The sequence below is a fragment of the Panthera tigris genome, chromosome X (assembly GCF_018350195.1).
Source record: "Panthera tigris isolate Pti1 chromosome X, P.tigris_Pti1_mat1.1, whole genome shotgun sequence".
Taxonomy (NCBI): Eukaryota; Metazoa; Chordata; class Mammalia; order Carnivora; family Felidae; genus Panthera; species Panthera tigris.
Window position 1 is genome coordinate 61,064,436 of NC_056677.1, and position 27,475 is coordinate 61,091,910.

The window sequence follows — 27,475 nt, forward strand, 5'->3', positions numbered from 1 at the left end:
CCAGAGTGTGGCATCTCTAGGAGTGCAGATTCTGGGGGCAATTAACTGCATGTGGGATCCACTTGTAGATATCTATGGCAACCTAGGGCCATCTCCTTGGTTAATCTCTGGCCACTAACAGATGGGATGCATTGGAGGGAACTAAGTCAGCCCTGAATATAGTGGGCTACAGTTTGAACATTTGAATATATATATATATTCAAAATAAATAAATATATGTATATATATATATATACATATATATACATATATACGTATATATATCTCAATGTGTTGCAAATTTATATCTGAGTGACTCTTGGATTACTCATTTTATATTACTTACACCTTTTCTCCTGTTCTTAATTGTGGTTAACTGAAAGTTGATAGATTCTATTGATAGCTCTCTGCAGAGGATGTAAGTATACTGATTATAAGTGAATTGGCTTTGATTTTGGCTTTTGATTTTTTTATTCCAGGAAAGACTCATTTTAGACCTCCCTTTGATATAGTGATAGGGTGTGTGTAATTGTGTGGGTATGTGTGTTAGTGGAGTGAAAATAATTGCTGGTGACAATTATTAATCAACCTTACCCACCAACATAGTTTTGTCTTGTGCTTTATAGCCAGTATAGTAGGATATACCACAGATCTTAAATAAATGAGCCTGTAAAACAATGACTAGTACAGAGGAAGAATCAGAGCAATGAGTAAAGGGAAAAAGGAAATTTTCCTTAATTATCACCCTACTCCAACAAAGTTTCCTCAAATAAGTGAACAGACAGATGTATCCCTCTCTGAGGAATGGATCTAAAGAGAGCTTCAAGACACTATAAATAAGCTTTGCTACAGAGACAGTTCACTTGGTGTTAGTTCAATGTGGTTCACAAAGTCACTCAGGGGACACAAGCTTGTCTTCCATTCACTGCTTTCCTTTCATTCCTGCTTCAGTTCTAAGAATTACCTACAATTTCTACATCAATCTTTGTTCCTGCTTTTCATTTTAATTACCTTCATAAAAGTAATACAGACATTTCACCCCAAAATATGAAAATGGACACAAGAAAAATATAAGACTACTGCCCTTTCCATTTATCCACTTATAGTATTTTTAGGTTATATGTCCCCTATGTTTTTCTTATGTGTATATCTGTACATATTTTTATTCAGAGTACACATCAGTTGTATTCTACATTTTTCACTAAAAAAATAGTGAGCATTTTTCTTAATGTGTCATAGTCTTAACATAGTCGTACTTTTGACTACATAAAATTCCAGTCAGTGGGGATATATACAGCATATTGTTGCATTTTTAGTTTAGATGTTTACTAATTATTGGCTGGAAATAATGCTGTGATGAACATTTTTGTGCCTAGTTTGTTTTTAGGATAGATTTTTAGAAGTGGAATTACTTGACAATGGACATGGGGATTCTTGTGATTTTTGATATATATCACCAAATTCATTTATAAAGGAGTAGTATCAGTTTACACTACTTCAAAACATGAGAATGTCTATTTATCATACCTTCACTTCCTAATTTGTCTTTACTAATCTAGGAATAAAAAACTTGGGGAATAGAGTTTTTCATTGGACTTATGACTGATTGCATACCACAATTAAAATTGAATTTGCTACTTCAAGGCATGGTTCAGCCTCAGCTTCTTTTAGTGGTAATAATTACTTACCTGGACCCAATAGGTATTAACCAGAACTTCTTGTTATCTCCAAACACCTGCTGGATATTTTTGATGAAGCCAAGGTTGAACCCATTTTTCTCTGGGCCACTTGTAAACACTGGAGTACAGAAGGCCTCTAGGGCAAGATAGGAAGTTGAAGAGGAAGAAAGCAATAAAGGAACAAATATCAGGACGAACATGATTTTATAGTACACCATGAATGTTACTTGATTCTACACTATCTTTTTGTTGTGGTAATCTAGGCCTCTCATGCTTAGTTATTGCTAAATTACTTAGTAAAAACCACTTTAATCATGTAATAAAAGTAGTTTTGTTATCAAATACAAATAATTGGTACTCTTTGAAAAAAAGGCAGAAGAAACATAATGGTAGAAATAATTAATCAGCCATGGCAGTACTACATATTTTGTGCTGCTGGATGTAAGGAGTGAAAGGACAAATTTAACAGTACTTTATTTGAATCTAAATGGCAACAGCAGCCAAATGGTCTCCCTCTTTAGAGCTGGGACTAAAGTAATGATGCATGAAGAGATGGTAATGACATTGATTTGATTTGGAAACATTTCAGAAATGATGTTTACACTGAAACCTGCAATGTAAGAAACTGAGTTTTACCCAAGAAAAAATGTCAGTGGGTGAACTATAATCACCTCAAAGACTGAGGAATTGGACCATGTTAGTACACATTAGTTTTTAGACACACATTTATTCCATTAAGCAAACACTTTCACTGTTGGACTGGCTGCATCTAGCCATTTCGCATTTGTTCTTTTGTTATCCTGAAGCTTTTAGTACTTTCCTACTTTGCAGTTATGTCTAAGCCAAATGAACTGACATACCACCCTAGCAAGTAAGTGCTAGATATTTGGTTTAGAAAAGGAGTGTAAATACTTTCTTAGCTGTTAGCATTATTGGTAAATGGGTTCCAAATGTAAAGTGGTTTTTGTACTAAACTTTCCTCAAATATAGCTTAGCTAAACATTCAACATTTGGATACTTTCTCCTTATTCCTCATGCATTAATTTGTATACAATGTAAATATTTGTTTCACTATAGATGAAACAAAATTGTTGCACTGGAATCCATCAGAAACACAATTCTCCAAATAACAGATGAGAGAATAGAGTAACAGAAAAAATGTTCATTTCTTGCACTAATTTTCTAGAAACTCACTTGTTCAGTGTATTTATCTCATTCCCAGTCCTCCACAGCTCCTTGATGATTGTAGATATCCAATGATTTGTTGGTTTGAATTCTTTCTTAAGACTCTTTTTTAAAAATTTTTAAAAATGTTTATTTATTTTCAACAGCGATAGAGAGACAGGGCATGAGCGGGGGAGGGGCAGAGAGAGAGGGAGACACAGAACTGGAAGCAGACTCCAGGCTCCGAGCTGGCAGCACAGAGCCAGATGCGGGGCTTGAACTCACAGACTGCGAGATCATGACCTGAGCCAAAGTCGGACATTCAACCGACTGAGCCACCCAGGTGCGTCTCAAGACTCTGTCTTTGGATGCACTCAATAATTTAGATTCTTCTATCTTTATTAACCTTCACCTCCCCCTTCTGGTGTTCCTTTCTGTACTGTTTTTTTTTTTTCTTCACTTCCTCAGGTGAACACCTTTTAGAAATTTTGCAAGTCATAAATTTGGGGAGCTATAACCCAGTATCAATTATAAAGAGCAATGGTCAATTTTGTTTTTCTGTGAGGTTTCATTTAATAATGCTTTCTTTAGTTTGCAAGCTTCATTCACTATGGCTCTCCAGTTTGGTAAAACATGTTTACATCTGTCTCAGTTTGGAGGCAAAGGAATGCCACTAAAACTAAAATGCCTCACTGGAACTTTTTCTTTTCCTTGCAAATAATCTACAGGCTACTATGATATACATTAATGTGTTTTTTCCCTAGTCTTAATATCCAGTCTTACCTAAGGTGGTTTTGTTTCTGCTGACAAGCCAACAATGGTAACCAAAGAGAATCACAAGGCTGACAAAAAACATGCAGGCCACAAAGAGGAGAAAAAGAACATGGAACTTTGAGCGAACACTGGGCAATTCCCCCTAGAAAAGAAATAATAAGGAAATAGAAACAAAGGATTAAACTTTTCAGGTTTAACTAGTTTTTCTATACGTTAGCACTTTTATCATATGTATAAAGTGTCTAGCTGCAATTAAAAAATAGATTTTATAAAATTTTTACAAGAGTTCTTTCTGTTGATGACCATACCACATTATAGATATGCTTCCAGCTTATAAATTATAGCCTAAAATGGATCCTTGATTAAGTTCAGTGTAAAATAGAGTATATAATGCAGCAATTAGACCAGTGTAAAAAAAGGATATACTCAGGTCATAATTGGCATGCAATCTCTTAAAGCTTGTACTACATTTAGTTTGCAAATTATGAATCATTTGGCCAGAGGTGATCTTGGGGTCATCCTCTTGTCTCAAGATGGGTTATTCTGAAATACTTTATATGTCATGTTTCCTTGAATATATGTGTGTTGAAAATGTCACAACATATGTGTGTTGAAAACAAGTTAAGACATATAGGTAGAATTTTAAAATGTTCTACCTATAAGTTATAACCTGATTTAAAAGCTACTGTAAATTTTGTGTTGTTCTTTTTTATAGCTGAAATAGAATATGCTGGTATATCACATCCTGTGAAATAGCTCTTTAGACATTAAAATCAAGCAGTATTTGACAGGCAATTGTAAAAGTAGGTAGCTAATGACTTTTATAGTTATCTGTGACATCTTATTTTCTTTTTTTACATGCAGTCCTAGGCCAGAATAATTTTTCTAAAGTTTTATAGCATGCACGGTGTATAAATTTTGTCTTTTGAAGAGAACCTTAGAAAACATTTTCAATTTTGGAGTGAGCCGTTGAGAGAACTTTTTTATTTCCCCTTTCCTGTGATCACTGTTTTGGCATGATGAATTGCAATAAAGTATTTCCAAATGCTCTTGAGTAATAAAGTTAAAGGTGATACTTGATTGAAGTGGACCGTAACATTAGGATCTGGTTCTACTTCAGTTTGGAAGGAAAAATTAAGACTTGAAAACACTTGGCAAATTGACATAGCACAGATTTTTTTTCTTCTCATAAAGAAGATTTTTATTCATTTTGATGTAAGGAAATGTTAAGGATCTTTCAGAGTGCATATATGTGAAGGATGAAGATAAGGGGAAGTCAGTCAGTCAAGTTTTTTAAGCTGAGCAGTGGTCTGAGTGAAATTTGCATGTGGGCAGAGCACCCCAGGAAATGGATACCTCAAGGACTTAAACCTTCAGGCAATTTTATCTGAAGCTCCTTTCTGAAATGTTCCTTCCACAAAATCTTGACCCAAGCATGCAAACTGAATTTGATTGGTTTGTGTTTGTTTTTGTTTTTAAGTTTTCTTTCTTTCTTTCTTTCTTTCTTTCTTTCTTTCTTTCTTTCTTTCTTTCCTTCTTTCTTTTGAAAGACAGAGAGAGAGACAGAGAGGGAGAGAGAGGGATGGAGAGAGAATAACAAGCAGGCTCTGCACTATCAGCATGAAGCCTGAAGTGGGGCTCAAACCCACAAAACATGAGATCATGACCTGATCTGAAACCAAGAGACAGATGTTTAACAGACTGAGCCACCCAGGTACCCCTGTGTTTGTTTTGTTTTAAATTTATGGAAAAGATTTTATATGTTGTTTTGTAGTGGTTTTGACCTAGCTGGATTTTTGCTTTCATAATCTCTGCTTTTTGAGTATATTTGTTAAAGTTTTTAAATCTTACATTTATTTTACTTCTAATATTTCATGTTTAAATGGGCAATAGGAAATGCCTATGCAAGAGGGATTGATAGAGTCAGTTCACACCCTGGTTGGCTGAGCTGGAAGTCTTTTCCTCTCCTAATTACTTTTGCAGAATTCTCTTTTTTCTGCCAAAGGATATTCCTTGATAAAGTCCTTTTTTTTTTGTTGTTGTTGTTGTCATTAGAAGAGGCTGATGGTCCTATGTTCAAAATTACCTTCTCAGGAGATAACCAAGCTAAATTACTCAAAGCAGTAACCACCAGAACAGTTCAGGGGAATATTGGTAGAATAATACTACTATCTTGGTTCTAAAATAATTCATAGTCTCTGTGAGGAGATTCATGGCCCAATGTGGAAAGCGTATATTACTACTTTTTTCATAAGGCAAATATCAATTTCATATCAAAGTAGCTACTCTTTAAGTTAATATATATAGGAAAAATATGCTCTGATGGTCTTCTGAATTCTTTATTTCAAAGGAGCTATAGCTTCTCCATAGCAGGACCATAATGGGCAATAGTATATGGTACAGTGTTTAAAATCATTGGGCTTAGCGTGAGACAGCTTCTAGTCCTGACTTTGAAACTTACAAGCTGGGTGATCCTGAGCAAGTCACTTAAGTACAATAAGCTTCAGTTTTATCATTTTTAAATGAGACTAACAATTCTTGTTTGGTGTACTTTACAAGGTTGTGGTGAGGATAAGATGAGATAATAGATATTAAAGTGTTTTGAAAATGGCAAAGTATACAAATGGGGGTTGCTGTTCTTAGAACTGCTAGTCTCCTTGGTACATAGTTTTTAAAATATATGGCAGTGTTTACTTTTCATTTTAAGGTAAGACTCAATTTAAACTGAGAAAGCCATCTCTAAACCACACCAAAGTGCTTTATGGCTGGAGAGACTGCAAAGAAGCGTTTCTCTCTATTGTCAATGCACTTTTCATTATGAGGAGAAGCCAAGACAAGTTTTCTTACATCCCATCTGTCAGGCATGAGCTAGTCTACTATAGAGAAAAAAATGAGGGACTAGGAGAAGGACAAGGCTATGTTCATCTTGTGATTGTGAATACTGACATATTTCTGGTAATTCATATCCAAATATTATCTTTCAAGAGTAAAAAAGCACACAGCACCTGGAGGGCATTGTGGTATTTGATTATTGATTGACTTGGAGGGTTAAGGCAAAATATATAAAATGCAACATTGTTTACTCTGTTATGAATTCTTAAATAGTAGCCTATTGTGTTAAGGACCAAGTAAGGTCTGTAGTGAAGACCAATACTGACACTTTCCCTGCTGAATTGTATACAGATTTTCTTTACATTCAGAGTAGTAGCTCAGTGTGTAAATGGGATGCCAAACAGGTCATGAAAACCTGAGCAATAGAGAAGAGATCCTGTGCTGTGGAAAGGAGCCAGAACCGCCAAGATAGTGAAACATTTTGTATTTGGGGAAAATTTATGAGAAAATTTCATTTTTGCTTATACTTTTGTATCTCTGAGTTGAAGATTTTTATATCCATTATATAATTCCTGATTCTTATAGTTATTAAATATCTGTATTGACTAAGCAAGTTAAAGGGAGAATGGAAAGCACATATCACTATAATTTTCTACACTATATTTTCTACACTAGCAGGGATCAAAGCCTTAGTTAATAATTTAAATATTCTCAGGTATTTAAGTTCTCACTGCCTTGTGTTTCTCCTTTGTTCTCCAGTTTATTATGAACTATATTTTGGTCACAAGATTCACATTCTTTCCTGCTGCTTTACCTATTCACCTGAGGTGAGATATTCCTGTTTATATATGCGCTTGTGCAATTCCTAAAGTAATAACTAGTAGCTCTGTCCAAATCTGTCTTTTGCCATTTAGGTTTAGTTTGGACAGCCCTCATCATGGGAGGTTATGATATCTTCACTGCTGTACTGGAGTTGTGGGGAAGGGATATCTTTTGGAGTCCATTGGCATGAAATAAAAAAAAATCACTACATTGCTGCCAGACCCCATACACATATGTAAATTAAAAATCTGCCTTTAATTCTTTTGAAAATAGATAGGTTATGGTTGAAATCTTTAAGTAGAAGAAATATGAAGTGTTTTTTAGATTTCACTATAATTATTGGAATCATATTTTCAAAGGTAAAGTACTTCCAACATACATTTCATTTGATCTTGGAAATGAGCCAGTGAAACAGGTAACAGAGCCAGTATTAGAACTCAGTTTTCCCAATTCTCAACCCAGTGTTTGTCATACAAAGTTCAAATAATACAAAGTTCAAATAAGACTCTCCTTTTCATTTTGGTCACATGTGAAGAGGAGTAAATGAATCTGTCTGTTCTGCAGGAATTTTGCAACTCTCCTTTGAACAGGAAGTGAGAAAGTATTTTTCAATGATGAGGGAGTACTTTGTTAGCCTTTTCTTTGGAAACTAGAGATTCAAAATTAGTTTCAACATTTTAAAAATCTATAATTGGTAATAAGTGGATTTTTATAATTTGACTATATAAGTAAATTGTAATGCATCACTAAGAGTCAAGAAGTTATGTTCCTAAAGGTCTTAACAAGCTTCTCATGTATGACAGAAATGTGTAAGTGGAATCCTTAAATAACAAACTCCTAAATCTCAGAATATTCAACATGGGAAACTTGTTTTTGGTGCCTTTCCTTCTGGTTACCTTAGTATTAGCTATTTCAAAATGTAAAAAGAAAAGTTGAAAAAATGTCACAGATTGGAGTAGGTATGTGTTTTTTCTAGGGGTGACCTGTCATGATTATTTAACTTACTCTCCAGTATTTGATGAAATAGTTGAAGACTGTTGTAGCAATGTACAGGCAGTAGAGAACAGAATAAGCTAAAAACTGAAGAAAGAATTTGTAGTTGGAAAATCCAATGCAATTATTAACCCTAAAAAAAAGAAAAAAAGAAAAACTAATTTGAAATCAGGATCCATTGAGAACACACTGATACATAAGTGAACTAAGCAATGGAAATACATAACTCCTGCTGCTTCATTATGTGTTGTGTAGAAACTCAACAGAAATAGAAGTGCCTTAATAGGAACAGACTGGAAAAACAAGTTCATGTTTCACTTGTTTCTCCTTTCATTTACAAGCACAGAGACACTTGGCCTACCTAATAGTTCCAGACTGGTTCCTGACACACACAAGAAAACTTGAATCTTTGATGCTGAAAACCTATTACAATCTCAGCAGCTACACTTAGTACAGTGAGGCATGTTCTCTTTTTAGTTGGACAGTTCAGACTGGTTCTGTAGGTCAGACATGCAAAATTTGGAGAAGGATTACTGAAGTTAACAATCTAGAATATTTCAAACTTCAAGATAGCTAAAAACAGAACTGAATTGTATAATGTCAAAGAAGGAAACTTTTTGTGCTCAATTTCATTACTACACCCAATTACTAAAGCTAATGGACAAAAGACAGTGAGCTTTGTGAACCCATGAATTCACCACCATACCTTTGGTGGCATATTTATTTTTGCTTTAAAATGTCATGCCTCCCCTTCCCCCCCCCATGCAAATACAAAGCCCAGTGATTTATGGTTGTAGAAACAAGCATGTTACAACTATGCTTAGGAAACTATGCATTTTAAGCAACTCTTACTCTTTCAGCGGAAAGAAATGAATCAAAAGGACATACCAAGGGCAATGATGGTCCATTTTTAATACACACCTACAAAAGAAACAAAGCACAGTGTGATAAGTGGACCTATAGAAATGAAGTAACACCTCATAATTTAACTCAAGATCTCACTAGTATTTTTACATGGTACCAGTACACTCATTCCTAGATTTCCAATATACATTATTCCCAAACTATTTGGGCATCAATTATTTCTAGGATGAGCCAATCAGAACAGTTTATAGAATTATGCTGGAAGCAAGTTACATGCCTAGAAGTCTAAGGTATCTCCTCTCATTTTTCTCAATATACAGATTAATAAAAGTACAGAAGAATACATATGGCTACAGTCTGTTAAAATAAAAAAAAAATGGAGACCATCCTTGAAAATTTCCTGAGCAGACAAAACTAGTTTAGTCATACAAACAAACCTTAATTTGGCTTATTTTGTAAGACTGACTTGACCTGGTCATTTCTTGCTTATGTCTCTGGAAATCATCAGCAAAATTTAAGCTGTTTTCTAAGGTCAATATAAAGTAACTATTTACTAAGTCTCTTTCATTTAAGAAAATTCTAATATTTTAACTAATCACTGTGAAGATTAAACAGACCTTGTTTTCCACTATATAAGCTGTTTTATAACAATGTACCCAAAGTCTCATTTTATGTTTTGGTTTGAGTGCTCCTGGTTTGTAAATCGTCTTTTTGTTGTATGCACAATGAAATTTTACTAATTACTACTCTGATAATTTATTTGTTTTACATAGGCTATTGCTGAAATTTTGACACACCTATTTGAATAAAGGGCAAGAGAAATGTGGGTGGAACATACACCCAAGAAGAAGGACATGAATATTATATTTATTAACATAAAAATGTGATTTTATAAAGTTGGAGCAATTAGAGTAAGAAAATAAAGTAGAATTGAGGTACAACCCAAAATATAAAGTGATTATCCATGCCTAAAAACTTATATGAATCATAAATAAACATATAAGGGAGAAGAGACAAATCTCCCATGCAGAGATTTCTTCACATTATTTGGAAGAATTCCAAATAATTTATGTATATACTCTGCCTTTAAGGAGGGGGGCATAATTCCTCTGTTCTTTAGTGTGGGCTATAAAGGAAGAGTAAAGGAAGGAGGGGGGAGGAAGAGTAAACTTACATTAGAGAAAACTGACAAACACTATCTCAGACAAATGAACAAGATTAATATTGCAGTGGTAAGTCATGTTCATAGTATGTGCCCTTGATACAATACAATGATAATGGTACTTTACCTCTATGGTCTTCCTACCCAAAACACAGTACCCAAGTCTAACCATGAGAAAAATATCAGACAAATCTCACCTGAAGGATATTCTACAAAATATCCGATCATTAATCCTAAAATCCTAGAAACTATCATGGTTATTGAAAACAAGTAAAGTCTGAGAAACTGTCAGAGCTAAAAGACCTTGAGAAGACATGCCAACTAAATGTAATGTGGTATCCCAGATGGGATCCTAGAACAGAAGAGGAACATAAGAGAAAAACTGTGGAAATGTAAATAGAATATGGGCTTAAATTAGAAATAATGTATTGATGCATCACGTGGGTGGCTCAGTTGGTTGGGTGTCCAACTTCAGCTCAGGTCATGATCTCATGGTTCACAAGTTCAAGTCTCAAGTCAGGCTCTGTGCTGACAGTTTGGAGCTTGGAGCCTGCCTCGGATTCTGTGTCTCCCTCTCCCTCTCTCCCTCCTCTCTCTCTCTCTCTCTCTCTCTCTCAAAAATAAATAAACATTAAAAAATTAAAAAAATAATGTATTGATGTTGGTTCATTAATTGTAACAAATGTATCATATTAATGTATGATGTTGATAATAGGGGAAGCTGGATGTAGGACATATGAGAGCTATAATCACAATAATTCTGTAAATCTAAAACTGTTCTAAAATAAAACATTTATTTTTAAAATGGGGTTTTATGTATTTTTCCTATCTTTGGAATAGTTTGAATCATCATCATCCCAAGAGGGTGCTTGGCATGTGCTCATTATGATTGAAAGGAAATGTTCTTATCTAGGCATGGTCACATGTTAGCATCAGTCACTTTGTTGTCTAAGCAACCATCATCACTGGCCAAGCTCAGCCCAGGGGAAATATGGATGTCACTTACATGGCACAGACAGAGCAGTGGTGGCAGCGATCTGGCTTGATTAAATGGCACCGGTCACAGAATCTAACAGCTATAGGAAAAATCAGGTGGTTAGCATTGGTTAGGGCTCAATATGACACCACATATCTTACTAGCCTATCTGAATGGCTTGTTATACACTGATTGCGGGTAGTCAAACTCATTTCAAGTTACCAAGAAAAAGGCAGATCACAGAAGAGAATTGTGGTATGTATTTTTTCTCCTGTTAGATCAATCTTGAAGGTACCTTTTGGGGGATGAAGGTGAAGGGAAATGTTTTCGTATCTGGATATATGATAATAAGATTCGGTATTATAAAACAAACCTTACTGTCAACTGCTTGAGTGATCTTGGGAAAATCATTTAGATTGCTTACTCCAACTTTCCTATCTGAAAACAATTAATTCAATTGACCATTTCACAGATAAATGAAGTAAAGAACCATATCAAGTGACTTACTTGCACATAGCAAGTGAGTGGCAGAATTGTGACCACTACAGTTTTCTGACTCTTTAGTTCATTCAGGGCCCTCTTCACTCTGTAAGTCTGATATAAAAAACACATTTCTCTTTCCCTTTTTCCTTCCTCTCTTCCTTCCTTCTTTTCTTTATTTCCCTTAGATGAAAGGCATTTTCCTTTTCTACTCATTTTTTCTCTGTTCATTGATACAGTATGACTGTGTTTAATGTAATTATTATTACATTATACATTATACAGTGTAACAATTAAAATCATGAATAATTTGAGCTAATATAATTCCATCTGAAGTGTACATTAAGCACACATAACTAATTCAGCATAAATGAGTGCTAATTTAGCAGTTTGTGTTTATTTCTAGCAATGGAAGGGTGACAAAAGCATGGGTATAATTGAGGCAACGAAGAAGGGAGAGGGACATGCATGTTTAATTCATTTAGCATTGAATTGAACAGTCAATGCCATTGCCCAGTTTAAGCAGCCATTATCTCTCATTTAGATGATTGTAATAGCTGCCTATTTATTTACTCTGCTTTCATTTCTGTTCCCCACAATTCATTCTTTATAGAATAGCCAAATGATCTGTTAAAATGTGAATCAGATTATATCACTCTTCACTTGAAACCTTCATTGTACTTGGGGTGCCTGGGTGGCTCAGTTGGTTAAGCGTCTGACTTCAGCTCAGGTCATGATCTCACAGTTTGTGAGTTTGAGCCCCACATCAGGCTCTGTGCTGACAGTGTGGACCCTGCTTGGGGTTCTATTTCTCTCCCTCTCTCTCTGCCCCTCGCCCACTTGTGGTATCTAAATAAATAAATAAATAAATAAATAAATAAATAAATAAACAAACTTAAAACACCCTTCAAACACCCTTGGAATAAAATCCAAACTCCTTTCCATGGCCTGAATCATCTGGCCTCTGCTTGCCTCTTCAATTTTAACTGGTATCACTCTCCACCTGCTATACTCTGGTCACACTGGCTATATGTTTGTTCTTCTAATACTGTAAGCTTGCTCCTATATAAGGGCCTTTTGCACTTGTAGTACCTTCTTCCTGGGATGTTAGTCCCTCTGTTCTTTACTTCCTGCTAGTTACTTTTTTATTATTCAGGTCTCAAATAAAATATTCCTCAGAGAAAATTTCTTTGTCATTAGGGCGGCAAACAAATGATTCAAGGGTCCAGAGAATAGTTGGTAGTGAGTGGAGCAGCCAGTTGAAGACTGTGAGAGAACCTGAGAATTCATGCCCTGTTTAAAAAGAGTTGCTACTACTCAGCTTTAGCTAATTTTTGCCATGTGAAAATGTAATTGAATATTGCCAGATATCTGAGTTTTCAAGAAAAGCCAGAAATATGAACTTTCATGTGGAAAATTACAATTGTTAAAAATTAAAAACAAGTGCAAAGTTTTAAAAGATACATTAGAGATCAACAAAATGTATCTCAGGTCCAATTCATCCCATAGGCCTTTAGTTTGTAACCAACCTCTGTTCTATCACATCATTCTGTTTACTACTGTGATAAATTATACAAATAATTTCCTGTCTACTTTTCACTATATTTCAGTGTGCATGAAGAATTTAAAAAAATCATGAGAACCATGACATCAATACTCTAACAAAATTAATAAGTCCTTACCCAGACCATATTAAAATTCCCCCAATTGCCACATAGGACCTTAATAAATGATTGTTGAATAAATACATGATAAATAGATAAACACAGATGTCTAACAGTATAATTCCCACATCCTTGAAACATGATCTTCCTTATCAGAAACATTAGGATATCTTGTCAAAAGAGGCTTCATTTTCAAATTTTGAAAGGTGGAGAATTGGTTCAGCTAGTACACTTCTAGTCACACAGATGAAAACGAAGAGTAAAACTCCATAGTGGATATTTACCTAAGAAAGATGACATATCTCTGCACAAATACTTGTGCAAGAATATTCATGGTAATTAAGCACTGGAAACACCAAATGTGCATCAACTGGTGAATGGATAAACAAACTATGATATATTCATACAATGAAATACTACTCAGCAATAAGAGAATAAAATAAAAAACAATGTGAACGAATGTCAAAAATATTATGCTATATAAAATAAGCCAGACACAACAGTACATATTGTATGATTCCATTTATGTAAAATTCTAGAGCAGGTAAAACTAATCTATGGTGGAAAACTAGCAGAATAGTGGTTGTTGGGTGGTGGTTGGTGGGGTTGACTGGGTAGGAGTATAAAAGAAGTTTATGGGGTGTGGTAATGTTTATAGAGGTTTTGGTTACATAGATGTGTACATTTGTCAAAACACCGAATGGCACACTTAAGATTTATGCATGTCTTTATATGCAAATTTCACCCAAAAAAGAATGATAAAATATATAGGTAGGTGTGTATTGATATCTGATACTTACTTTGAAATGTATCAAAAAATAAGATGGCTTGATGGGAGATGGATAGAGGGATGGCTTTGTGGAAAGATAGGTGATAAAGTAACATAGCAAATGTTAGTGGTGGACTCCAATGCTAGGTATACAGGTGAGCCTGTGGATATATATGACTTAACCTTTTTGAGATCCTTGCTGATCTGCTTCTCTAGGTGACTTTCAATGAACTGACCTCCACTCCCAGTTCTTGTGTAAACTGGTAGCTTTTTGGCCATATCGATGAGCATCTGCTTCTGGATCTCAGGTCTTTCTTCATTTTCATAGCGTTCCTTGTCTGAATAGGACAAGTGGAACTAGAAGCAGAAGTGAAAAGTGAGACTTTATTCTCTAAGGTTCGAATAAAAGATTAAAACAATAATAACTATTCGGATGAAAATATTTGTTACCTATCCTTGAAGTCCAGATACCAATTTGGCTTATAACTTTCTCAGGATAAATATCTTAATTATTTTATCTGACTTTTATCTCAGTCTTCATAAGTCTATGTGATAGGTGGTATTGTTTTATAAATAAAGAAAAGAAAACTTGGTGAGGTTAAGTACTTTGTCCATGGTTATACTCATTTAAGCAGCATGTAGCAAAACTGAGCTCTAAACCCAGTTCACTTGATTCTAAGATTTATGCCCTTTCCACCCCATTATACCATACTATGATGTTATATACAGATATGTAACATCTTGCTGTCAGGACCCTGTTGATGATTAACTATGATTGTTATTAAGTTGTAGGTTTTTTTTCACACCTGTCAGAATGGCTAAAATTAACGACACAAGAAACAATAGGTATTGGTGAAGATGAGGAGAAAGGGGAACTGTCTTGCACTTTTGGTGGGAACGCAAACTAGTGCAGCCACTCTGCAGAACAGTATGGATGTTCCTCAAAAAGTTAAAAATAGAATAATGCAATTGCACTACTAGGTATTTACCCAAAGGATACAAAACTACTGATTTGAAGTGTTACATGCACCCCGATGTTTATAGCAGAATTATCAATAATAACCAAGCTATGGAGAGAGACCAAATATCCACTGACTGATGAATGGATAAAGAAGATGTGGGATATATATATAGTCAGAGAAAGGCAAATACCATATGGTTTCATTCATATGTGGAATTAAAAACAGAACAGTCAATCATATGGAGAGGACAGAGGGAAACAAACCATGAATTTTAAGAAAACATAGGAAAAAACTGAGGATTGATGGAGGGAGGTTGGTGGGAGATGGGCTAGATGGGTGATGGGCATTATGGAGGGCACTTGTGATGAGCACTGGGTGTTGTATGTAAGTGATGAATCACTGAATTCTACTCCTGAAACCAATATTGCACTGTATGTTAATTAACTTGAATTTAAACAAAATTTTGAAAAAAAGTTGTAGGTATTTTTCATAGGTGACACTCTTAGAGAAGCTGGCTGAGACTGCTTGTGACACTGTATATTATGATCTTGCAAATGAGTAGAAATTTGGGTATTCTCACTATTTCAGAAATTTTTGGTCTGGTATGAGGCTTATTGCCAATGTGGGCACCATAGTTTGCTAATCTTGGAAAAGATATGTCAATGATTTTCCAAAGTAACACAAACTTGAAAGCTTTTTTCTGTCTGGGCCAAAAGATAGGCAGAGGTGAAAAAGAGAAGGATCTGTGATCAGACTTTTAGGGTTTAAACCTCATCTCTTCCACTTAATAGGTAAAAAAATCACATTGGAAAATCAGACACCCTCAACCCAAGTTTCTTCATCTGTAAAATAGAAGAAATGATATCTACTTCATAAGATTGTTGTAAAAACACTGGATAATAAATAATTAAAAGTTACATTTAGAGCCTTATTTTATTAATTTATTTTTGAGAGGGGGGAGGGGAAGAGAGAGACGGTGAGAGAGAATCCCAAGCAGCCTCTGCACTGTCAGTGAAGGGTCCGATGTGGGACTCAATCTCATGAACCATGAGATGAGGACCTGAGCCGAAATCAAGAGTCAGACGCTTAAGCCAACTGAGCTCCCCAGGTGCCCTACAAGTACATTTTCTTAAATCATTTAAAAATACTTGATATTGTCATTTTATATTTTTTATTTTTTTAAGTTCATTTATCTTAGAGAGAGACAAAGAGAGCAGGGGAGGGGCAGAGAGACAGGAGGAGAGAGAGAGAATCCCTAGCAGGCTCTGCTGTCAGTACAGAGCCCTATGTAGGCTGAAACTCATGACAGTTTGGCTACTGTTGACAGTGTTGCTATAAACATTGGGTGCATGTGTCCCATCGAAACAGGACACCTGTATCCTGTGGATAAATGCCTAGTAATGCAATTGCTGGCTCATAGGGTAGTTCTATTTTTAGTTTTTTGAGGAACCTCCATACTGTTTTCCAGAGTGGCTGCACCAGCTTGCATTGCCACCAACAATGCAAAAGAGATTCTCTTTCTCCGCATCCTCGCCAACATCTGTTGTTGCCTGAGTTGTTCATGTTAGCCATTCTGACAGGTGTGAGGTGGTATCTCATTGTGGTTTTGATTTGTATTTCCCTGATTATGAGTGATGTTGAGCATTTTTTCATGTGTTGGTTGACCATCTGGATGTCTTCCTTGGAGAAGTGTCTATTCATGTCTTTTGCCCATTTCTTCACTGTATTATTTGGTTTTGGGGTGTTGAGTTTGATAAGTTCTTTATAGATTTTTGATACTAACCCTTTACCTGATATGTCGTTTGCAAATCTCTTCTCCCATTCTCCCGGTTGCCTTTTAGTTTTGCTGACTGTTTCCTTCGCTGTGCAGAAGCTTTTTATTTTGATGAGGTCCCAGTAGTTCATTTTTGCATTTGTTTCCCTTGCCTCTGGAGTCGTGTTGAGAAAGAAGTTGCTGCGGGCAAGATCAAAGAGGTTTTTGCCTGCTTTCTCCTTGAGGATTTTGATGGCTTCCTGTCTTCCATTGAGGGCTTCCACCCATTCTGAGTTTATTTTTTGTGTATGGTGTAAGAAAGTGGTCCAGGTTCACTGTTCTGCATGTTGCTGTCCAGTTTTCCCAGGACCACTTGTTGAAGAGACTGTCTTTATTCCATTGGCTATTCTTTCCTGCTTTGTCAAAGATTAGTTAGCCATACGTTTGTGGGTCAATTTCTGGGTTCTGTATTCTGTTCCATTGATCTGAGTGTCTGTTTTTGTGCCAGTACCATACTGGCATGATGATTACGGCTTTGTAGTAGGGCTTCAAGTCTGGGATTGTGATGTCTCCTGATTTGGTTTGCTTTTTCAAGTTTGCTTTGGCTATTCAGGGTCTTTTATGGTTCCATACAAATTTTAGGATGGTTGGTTCTAGCTTGGTGAAGAATCCTAGCGTTATTTTGATAGGAATTGCAATGAATGTGTAGATTGCTTTGGGTAGTATGGATATTCTAACAATATTTGTTCTTCCAATCCATAAGCACGGAATGGTTTTCCATTTTATTTTTGTGTCTTCTTCAATTTCTTTCATGAGCTTTCTATAGATTTCAGGGTATAGGTATTTCACCTCTTTGGTTAGGCTTATTCCTCTGTATTTTATGGATTCTGGTGCAATCATAAATGGGATTGATTATTTGATTTCATTCTGTTTTTCATTATTGGTGTATAGGAATGCAACCGATTTCTGTGCATTGATTTTATGTCCTGCCACTTTGCTGAATTCATCGATCAGTTCTAGCAGTTTTTTGGTGGAATCTTTTAGGTGTTCCATATAGAGTATAATGTCATCCACAAGGAGTGAAAGTTTGACTTCCTCCTAGCCAATTTGGATGCCTTTTATTTCTTTGTGTTCTCTGATTGCTGAGGCTAAGACTTTCAATATTATGTTGAAAAACGGTGGCGAGAGTGGACATCCCTGTCTTGTTCCTGACCTTAGGGGGAAAGCTCTCAGTTTTTCCCCATTGAGGATGATATTAGCATTCGGTCGTTCATATATGGCTTTTATGATCTCAAGGTATGCTCCTTCTATCCCTACTTTCTTGAGGGTTTTTATCAAGAAAGGAGGCTATATTTTGTCAAATGCTTTCTCTGCATCTATTGAGAGGATCATATGGTTCTTGTCCTTTCTTTTATTGATGTGATGAATCATGTTAATTGTTTTGTGGATATTGAACCAGCCCTGCATCCCAGGTATAAATCCCACTTGGTCATGGTGAATAATTTTTTTAAAATATATTGTTGGATTTGGTTGGCTAATATCTTGTTGAGGATTTTGGCATACATGTTTATTAGGGAAATTGGTCTTTAGTTCTCCTTTTTAATGGGGTCTCTCTCTGGTTTTAGGGTAAAGGTAATGCTGGCTTCATAGGAAGAGTTTGGAAATCTTCCTTCCATTTCTATTTTTTAGAAGAGCTTCTAGAGAATAGGTGTTAACTCTTCCTTAAATACTTGGTAGAATTCCCCTGGAAAGCCATCTGGCCCTGGACTCTTGTTTCTTGGCAGATTTTTGATTGCTAATTTGATTTCCTTACTGGTTATGGGTCTGTTCAAATTTTCTATGTCTTCCTGTTTCAGTGTTGGTAGTGTATACATTTCTAGGAATTTGTCCATTTCTTCCAGATTACCCATTTTATTGGCATATAATTGCTCATAATATTCTCTCATTATTGTTTTTATTTCTGCTGTGTTGGTTGTGATCTCTCCTCTTTCATTTTTGATTTTATTTATTTGGGTCCTTTCCTTTTTCTTCTAGATCATACAGGCTAGTGGTTTAACAATTGTGTTAATTCTTTTGAAGAACCAGCTTCTGGTTTCATTGATCTGTTCTACTGTTTTTTTGGTTTCAATAGCATCAATTTCTGCTCTAATCTTTATTATTTCCTGTCTTCTTCTGGTTTGGGGTTTTATTTGCAGTTCTTTTTGCAGCTCCTTAAGGCGTAAGGTTAGGTTGTGTATCTGAGATCTTTCTTCCTTCTTTAGGAAGGCCTGGATTGCTATATGCTTTCTTCTTATGATTGCCTTTGCTGTGTCCCAGAGGTTTTGGGTTGTGGTGTTATCATTTTCATTGACTTCCATATACTTTTTAATTTCCTGTTTAACTGCTTGGCTAGCCCATTCATTCTTTAGTAGGATGTTCTTCAGTCTCCAAGTATTTGTTACCTTTCCAAATTTTTTCTTGTGTTGATTTCGAGTTTCATAGCGTTGTGGTCTGAACATATGCACGGTACGATCTCGATCTTTTTGTACTTACTTAGGGCTGATTTGTGTCCCAGTACATCGTCCATTCTGGAGAACGTTCCATGTGCACTGGAGAAGAATGTATATTCTGTTGCTTTCGGATGAAATGTTCTGAATATATCTGTTAAGTCCATCTGGTCCAGTGTGTCATTCAAAGCCATTGTTTCCTTGTTGATGTTTTGATTTGATGATCTGTCCATTGCTGTGAGTGGGGTGTTGAAGTCTCCAACTATTATGGTATTACTATCGATGAGTTTCTTTATGTTTGTGATTAATTGATTTATATATTTGGGTGCTTCCACATTTGGTGCATAAATGTTTACAATTGTTAGGTCTTCTTGGTCTATAGACCCCTTGATTATGATATAATGCCCTTCTGCATTTCTTGATACAGTCTTTATTTTAAAGTGTAAATTATCTGATGTAAGTATGGCTACTCCGGCTTTCTTTTGTTGATAGATGGTTCTCCATCCCCTTATTTTCAATCAGAAGGTGTCTTTAGGTCTAAAGTGGGTCTCTTATAAACAGCATATAGATGGATCTTGTTTTCTTATCCATCCTGTTACCCTATGTCTTTTGATTGGAGCATTGAGTCCACTGATGTTTAGAGTGAGTACTGAAAGATATGAATTTATTGCCATTATGATGCTTGTAGAGTTGGGAGTTTCTGGTGGTGTACTCTGGTCCTTTCTAATCTTTGTGGCTTTGTTATTTATATATATTTTTTTTTCACCTTTTCTCCCCTCAGAGAGTCCTCCTTAAAATTTCTTGCAGGGCTGGTTTAGTGGTCTCCAAACTGCTTTAATTTTTGGTTGCATAGGGAACTTTTTATCTCTCGTATTTTTTCTTTTTTATTTTAAATTTTAAATTTTTTATTTTTTAATATATGAAATTTACTGTCAAATTGGTTTCCATACAACACACAATGCTCATCCCAAAAGGTGCCCTCCTCAATACCCATCACCCACCCTGCCCTCCCTCCCACCCCCCATCAACCCTCAGTTTGTTCTCAGTTTTTAACAGTCTCTTATGCTTTGGCTCTCTCCCACTCTAACCTCCTTTTTTTTTTTTTCCCTTCCCCTCCCCCATGGGTTTCTGTTACGTTTCTCAGCATCCACATAAGAGTGAAACCATATGGTATCTGTCTTTCTCTGTATGGCTTATTTCACTTAGCATCACACTCTCCAGGTCCATCCACGTTGCTACAAAAGGCCATATTTCATTTTTTCTCATTGCCACGTAGTATTCCATTGTGTATATAAACCACAATTTCTTTATCCATTCATCAGTTGATGGACATTTAGGCTCTTTCCATAATGTGGCTATTGTTGAGAGTGCTGCTATAAACATTGGGGTACAAGTGCCCCTATGCATCAGTACTCCTGTATCCCTTGGATAAATTCCTAGCAGTGCTATTGCTGGGTCATAGGGTAGGTCTATTTTTAATTTTCTGAGGAACCTCCACACTGCTTTCCAGAGCGGCTGCACCAATTTGCATTCCCACCAACAGTGCAAGAGGGTTCCCGTTTCTCCACATCCTCTCCAGCATCTATAGGCTCCTGATTTGTTCATTTTGGCCACTCTGACTGGCGTGAGGTGATATCTGAGTGTGGTTTTGATTTGTATTTCCCTGATAAGGAGCGACGTTGAACATCTTTTCATGTACCTGTTGGCCATCCGGATGTCTTCTTTAGGGAAGTGTCTATTCATGTTTTCTGCCCATTTCTTCACTGGGTTATTTGTTTTTCGGGTGTGGAGTTTGGTGAGCTCTTTATAGATTTTGGATACTAGCCCTTTGTCCGATATGTCATTTGCAAATATGTTTTCCCATTCCGTTGGTTGCCTTTTAGTTTTGTTGGTTGTTTCCTTTGCTGTGCAGAAGCTTTTTATCTTCATAAGGTCCCAGTAATTCACTTTTGCTTTTAATTCCCTTGCCTTTGGGGATGTGCCGAGTAAGAGATTGCTACGGCTGAGGCCAGAGAGGTCTTTTCCTGCTTTCTCCTCTAGGGTTTGGATGGTTTCCTGTCTCACATTCAGGTCCTTTATCCATTTTGAGTTTATTTCTGTGAATGGTGTGAGAAAGTGGTCTAGTTTCAACCTTCTGCATGTTGCTGTCCAATTCTCCCAGCACCATTTGTTAAAGAGACTGTCTTTTTTCCATTGGATATTCTTTCCTGCTTTGTCAAAGATTAGTTGGCCATACATTTGTGGGTCTAGTTCTGGGGTTTCTATTCTATTCCATTGGTCTATGTGTCTGTTTTTGTGTCAATACCATGCTGTCTTGATGATTACAGCTTTGTGGTAGAGGCTAAAGTCTGGGATTGTGATGCCTCCTGCTTTGGTCTTCTTCTTCAAAATTACTTTGGCTATTCGGGGCCTTTTGTGGTTCCATATGAATTTTAGGATTGCTTGCTCTAGTTTCAAGAAGAATGCTGGTGCAATTTTGATTGGGATTGCATTGAATGTGTAGATAGCTTTGGGTAGTATTGACATTTTGACACTATTTATTCTTCCAATCCATGAGCAGGGAATGTCTTTCCATTTCTTTATATCTTCTTCAATTACCTGCATAAGCTTTCTATAGTTTTCAGCATACAGATCTTTTACATCTTTGGTTAGATTTATTCCTAGGTATTTTATGCTTCTTGGTGCAATTGTGAATGGGATCAGTTTCTTTGTCTTTCTGTTGCTTCATTGTTAGTGTATAAGAATGCAACTGATTTCTGTACATTGATTTTGTATCCTGCAACTTTGCTGAATTCATGTATCAGTTCTAGCAGACTTTTGGTGGAGTCTATCGGATTTTCCATGTATAATATCATGTCATCTGCAAAAAGCGAAAGCTTGACTTCATCTTTGCCAATTTTGATGCCTTTGATTTCCTTTTGTTGTCTGATTGCTGATGCTAGAACTTCCAGCACTATGTTCAACAACAGCGGTGAGAGTGGGCATCCCTGTCGTGTTCCTGATCTCAGGGAAAAAGCTCTCAGTTTTTCCCCGTTGAGGATGATGTTAGCTGTGGGCTTTTCATAAATGGCTTTTATGATCTTTAAGTACGTTCCTTCTATCCCGACTTTCTCAAGGGTTTTTATTAAGAAAGGGTGCTGGATATTGTCAAAGGCCTTTTCTGCATCGATTGACAGCATCATATGGTTCTTCTCTTTTTTTTTGGTTAATGTGATGTATCACGTTGATCGATTTGCGAATGTTGAACCAGCCCTGCATCCCAGGAATGAATCCCACTTGATCATGGTGAATAATTCTTTTTATATGCCGTTGAATTTGATTTGCTAGTATCTTATTGAGAATTTTTGCATCCATATTCATCAGAGATATTGGCCTGTAGTTCTCTTTTTTTACTGGGTCTCTGTCTGGTTTAGGAATCAAAGGAATACTGGCTTCATAGAATGAGTCTGGAAGTTTTCCTTCCCTTTCTATTTCTTGGAATAGCTTGAGAAGGATAGGTATTATCTCTGCTTTAAACGTCTGGTAGAACTCCCCTGGGAAGCCATCTGGTCCTGGACTCTTATTTGTTGGGAGATTTTTGATAACCGATTCAATTTCTTCGCTGGTTCTGGGTCTGTTCAAGCTTTCTATTTCCTCCTGATTGAGTTTTGGAAGAGTGTGGGTGTTTAGGAATTTGTCCATTTCTTCCAGGTTGTCCAATTTGTTGGCATATAATTTTTCATAGTATTCCCTGATAATTGTTTGTATCTCTGAGGGATTGGTTGTAATAATCCCATTTTCATTCATGATTTTATCTATTTGGGTCATTTCCCTTTTCTTTTTGAGAAGCCTGGCTAGAGGTTTGTCAATTTTGTTTATTTTTTCAAAAAACCAACTCTTGGTTTCGTTGATCTGCTCTACCGTTTTTTTAGATTCTATATTGTTTATTTCTGCTCTGATCTTTATTTAATTTCTCTTCTTCTGCTGGGTTTAGGCTGCCTTTGCTGTTCTGCTTCTATTTCCTTTAGGTGTGCTGTTAGATTTTGTATTTGGGATTTTTCTTGTTTCTTGAGATAGGCCTGGATTGCAATGTATTTTCCTCTCAGGACTGCCTTCGCTGCGTCCCAAAGCGTTTGGATTGTTGTATTTTCATTTTCGTTTGTTTCCATATATTTTTTAATTTCTTCTCTAATTGCCTGGTTGACCCACTCATTCGTTAGTAGGGTGTTCTTTAACCTCCATGCTTTTGGAGGTTTTCCAGACTTTTTCCTGTAGTTGATTTCAAGCTTCATAGCATTGTGGTCTGAAAGTATGCATGGTATAATTTCAATTCTTGTAAACTTATGAAGGGCTGTTTTGTGACCCAGTATATGATCTATCTTGGAGAATGTTCCATGTGCACTCGAGAAGAAAGTATATTCTGTTGCTTTGGGATGCAGAGTTCTAAATATATCTGTCAAGTCCATCTGATCCAATGTATCATTCAGGGCCCTTGTTTCTTTATTGACCGTGTGTCTAGATGATCTATCCATTTCTGTAAGTGGGGTGTTAAAGTCCCCTGCAATGACCACATTCTTATCAATAAGGTTGCTTATGTTTATGAGTAATTGTTTTATATATCTGGGGGTTCCAGTATTCGGCGCATAGACATTTATAATTGTTAGCTCTTCCGGATGGATAGACCCTGTAATTATTATATAATGCCCTTCTTCATCTCTTGTTACAGCCTTTAATTTAAAGTCTAATTTGTCTGATATAAGTATGGCTACTCCAGCTTTCTTTTGGCTTCCAGTAGCATGATAAATAGTTCTCCATCCCCTCACTCTCAATCTAAAGGTGTCCTCAGATCTAAAATGAGTCTCTTGTAGACAGCAAATAGATGGGTCTTGTTTTTGTATCCATTCTGATACCCTATGTCTTTTGGTTGGCGCATTTAATCCATTTACATTCAATGTTATTATAGAAAGATACGGGTTTAGAGTCATTGTGATGTCTGTATGTTTTATGCTTGTAGTGATGTCTCTGGTACTTTGTCTCACAGGATCCCCCTTAGGATCTCTTGTAGGGCTGGTTTAGTGGTGACAAATTCCTCCAGTTTTTGTTTGTTTAGGAAGACCTTTATCTCTCCTTCTATTCTAAATGACAGACTTGCTGGATAAAGGATTCTCGGCTGCATATTGTTTCTGTTTAGCACACTGAAGATATCGTGCCAAGCCTTTCTGGCCTGCCAAGTTTAAAAAGAGAGATCAGTCACGAGTCTTATAGGTCTCCCTTTATATGTGAGGGCATGTTTATCCCTTGCTGCTTTCAGAAATTTCTCTTTATCCTTGTATTTTGCCAGTTTCACTATGATATGTCGTGCAGAAGATCGATTCAAGTTACGTCTGAAGGGAGTTCTCTGTGCCTCTTGGATTTCAATGCCTTTTTCCTTCCCCAGTTCAGGGAAGTTCTCAGCTATAATTTCTTCAAGTACCCCTTCAGCACCTTTCCCTCTCTCTTCCTCCTCTGGGATACCAATTATGTGTATATTATTTCTTTTTAGTGTATCACTTAGTTCTCTAATTTTTCCCTCATACTCCTGGATTTTTTTATCCCTCTTTCTCTCAGCTTCCTCTTTTTCCATAACTTTATCTTCTAGTTCACCTATTCTCTCCTCTGCCTCTTCAATCTGAGCTGTTGTCGTTTCCATTTTGTTTTACATTTCGTTTAAAGCGCTTTTCAGCTCCTCGTGACTGGTCCTTAGTCCCTTGATCTCTGTGGCAAGAGATTCTCTACTGTCCTCTATACTGTTTTCAAGCCCAGCGATTAATTTTATGACTATTATTCTAAATTCACTTTCTGTTATATTATTTAAATCCTTTTTGATCAGTGCATTAGCTGTTGTTATTTCCTGGAGATTCTTCTGAGGGGAATTCTTCCGTTTGGTCATTTTGGATAGTCCCTGGAGTGGTGAGGACCTGCAGGGCACTTCCTCTGTCCTGTTGTGTATAACTGGAGTTGGTGGGCAGGGCCGCAGTCCGACCTGATGTCTGCCCCCAGCCCACCGCTGGGGTCACAGTCAGACTGGTGTGTGCCTTCTCTTCCCCTCTCCTAGGGGCGGGATTCACTGTGGGGTGGCGTGGCCTGTCTGGGCTACTTGCACACTGCCAGGCTTGTGGTGCTGGGGATCTGGCGTATTAGCTGGGGTGGGTAGGCAAGGTGGATGGGGGCAGGAGGGGCAGGCTTAGCTCACTTCTCCTTAGGTGATCCACTTCAGGAGGGGCCCTGTGGCAGCGGGAGGGAGTCAGATCCGCTGCCGGAGGTTTGGCTCCACAGAAGCACAGAGTTGGGTGTTTGCGTGGAGCGAGCAAGTTCCCTGGCAGGAACTGGTTCTCTTTGGGATTTTGGCTGGGGGATGGGCGAGGGAGATGGCGCTGGCGAGCGCCTTTGTTCCCCGCCAAGCTGAGCTCTGCCGTCCGGGGGCTCAGCAGCTCTCCCTCCCTTTGTCCTCCAGCCTTCCTGCTTTCTGAGCAGAGCTGTTAACTTATGACCTCCCAGACGCTAAGTCGCGCTTGCTGTCAGAACACAGTCCATCTGGCCCCTCCGCTTTTGCCAGCCAGACTCGGGGGCTCTGCTTGGCCGGCGAGCCGCCCCTTCGCCCTGGCTCCCTCCCGCCAGTCCGTGGAGCGCGCACTGCCTCGCCGCCCTTCCTACCCTCTTCTGTGGGCCTCTCGTCTGCGTCTGCGCTTGGTTCTGGAGACTCCGTTCTGCTAATCCTCTGGCGGTTTTCTGGGTTCTTTAGGCAGGTGTAGGTGGAATCTAAGTGATCAGCAGGACCCGCGGTGAGCCCAGCGTCCTCTTACGCCGCCATCTTCCCTCCCTTCTATCTCTCGTATTTTTAATGACAGCCTTGCTGGATAAAGAATTCTTGGCTGCATATTTTTCTGATTCAGCACACTGAATATATCCTGCCACTCCCTTCTGGCCTGCCAAGTTTCTGTGCATAGGTCTGCTGCAAACCTGATCTGTCTTCCCTTGTAGGTTAGGGACTTTTTTCCCTTGCTGCTTTCATGATTCTCTCCTTGCCTGAGTATTTTGTGAATTTGACTATGATATGTCTTGTTGATGGTTGGTTTTTGTTGAATCTAATGGAGGTCCTCTGTGCTTCCTGGATTTTGATGTGTGTGTCTTTCCCCAGGTTAGGAAAGTTTTCTGCTATGATTTGCTCACATAACCCTTCTACCCCCATTTCCCTCTCTTCCTTTTCTGGGACCCCTATGATTCTGATGTTGTTCCTTTTTAATGAGTCACTGATTTCTCTAATTCTTAAATCGTGCTCTTTTGCCTCAATCTGCCTCTTTTTTTTGCTTCCTTATTCTGTTTGTCCTCTATATCGCTGATTCTCTGTTCTGCCTCATCCATCCTTGCCTCTGCTGCATCCATCCGTGATTGCAGCTCAGTTATAGCATTTTTAATTTCATTCTGGCTATTTTTTCATTCTTTTGTCTCTGCAGAAAGGGATTCTAATCTATTTTTGACTCCAGCCAGTGTTCTTATTGTCGTGATTCTAAATTCTGGTTCAGACATCTTGCTTGTATCTGTGTTGGTTAATTCCCTGTCTTTTCTTTGTGCTCTTTCTTTTGGGGTGAATTCTTTCATTTTGTTATTTTGAAGGGAGAAAAGGGATTAATGAGGTAGAAAATTTGAAATTAAAAAAATTACAATTAAAAAAATATTACAATTAAAAATTCAAAACACACACACACACACACACACACACACAAATCGAATAAATGATGCGAGATTCTAGGTGTGTTTTGGTCTGGGTGTTGAAAGTGGTTTGACAGATTAGAGCAAAAAAGGGGGGGAGAAAAAAAAAGGAAATTGTTTGAGAATTTGAAAAAATGAATACATTGAAGAAGAGTAAAATGAGATGATGGTGGTAAAATAGAATTTGAAAAAATATATACAAAAGTAAAGAATATAGTAGAAAAGAAAAAATTAAAGAAAAATATTTTTAATAAATTTAAAAATAAATATGAATTTTTTCATTTTCTGTATTTAGGAAAAAATAAAAAAAATGCAAAAGAGAAAAAGATAAAAAATAAATTGTTTGAAAATTTGAAAAAATGAATACACTGTAGTAGACTAAAATAAA

General features: G+C 37.0%; 1 protein-coding gene across 1 annotated transcript in view; it reads right to left on the bottom strand.

Annotated features, from left to right (window-relative positions):
- ZDHHC15 (zinc finger DHHC-type palmitoyltransferase 15) overlaps window positions 1–27,475 on the bottom strand; it is a 184,519-nt gene that overhangs the window by 25,538 nt on the left and 131,506 nt on the right. The window contains exons 4-9 of the mRNA XM_007097497.3: window positions 14,395–14,515; window positions 11,276–11,345; window positions 9,132–9,164; window positions 8,256–8,376; window positions 3,606–3,738; window positions 1,668–1,794 (exon numbers count right to left, since the gene is read on the bottom strand). Of these exons, the coding sequence (XP_007097559.2) occupies window positions 1,668–1,794; window positions 3,606–3,738; window positions 8,256–8,376; window positions 9,132–9,164; window positions 11,276–11,345; window positions 14,395–14,515 (605 nt within the window). The remainder of the gene's footprint in view (window positions 1–1,667; window positions 1,795–3,605; window positions 3,739–8,255; window positions 8,377–9,131; window positions 9,165–11,275; window positions 11,346–14,394; window positions 14,516–27,475) is intronic.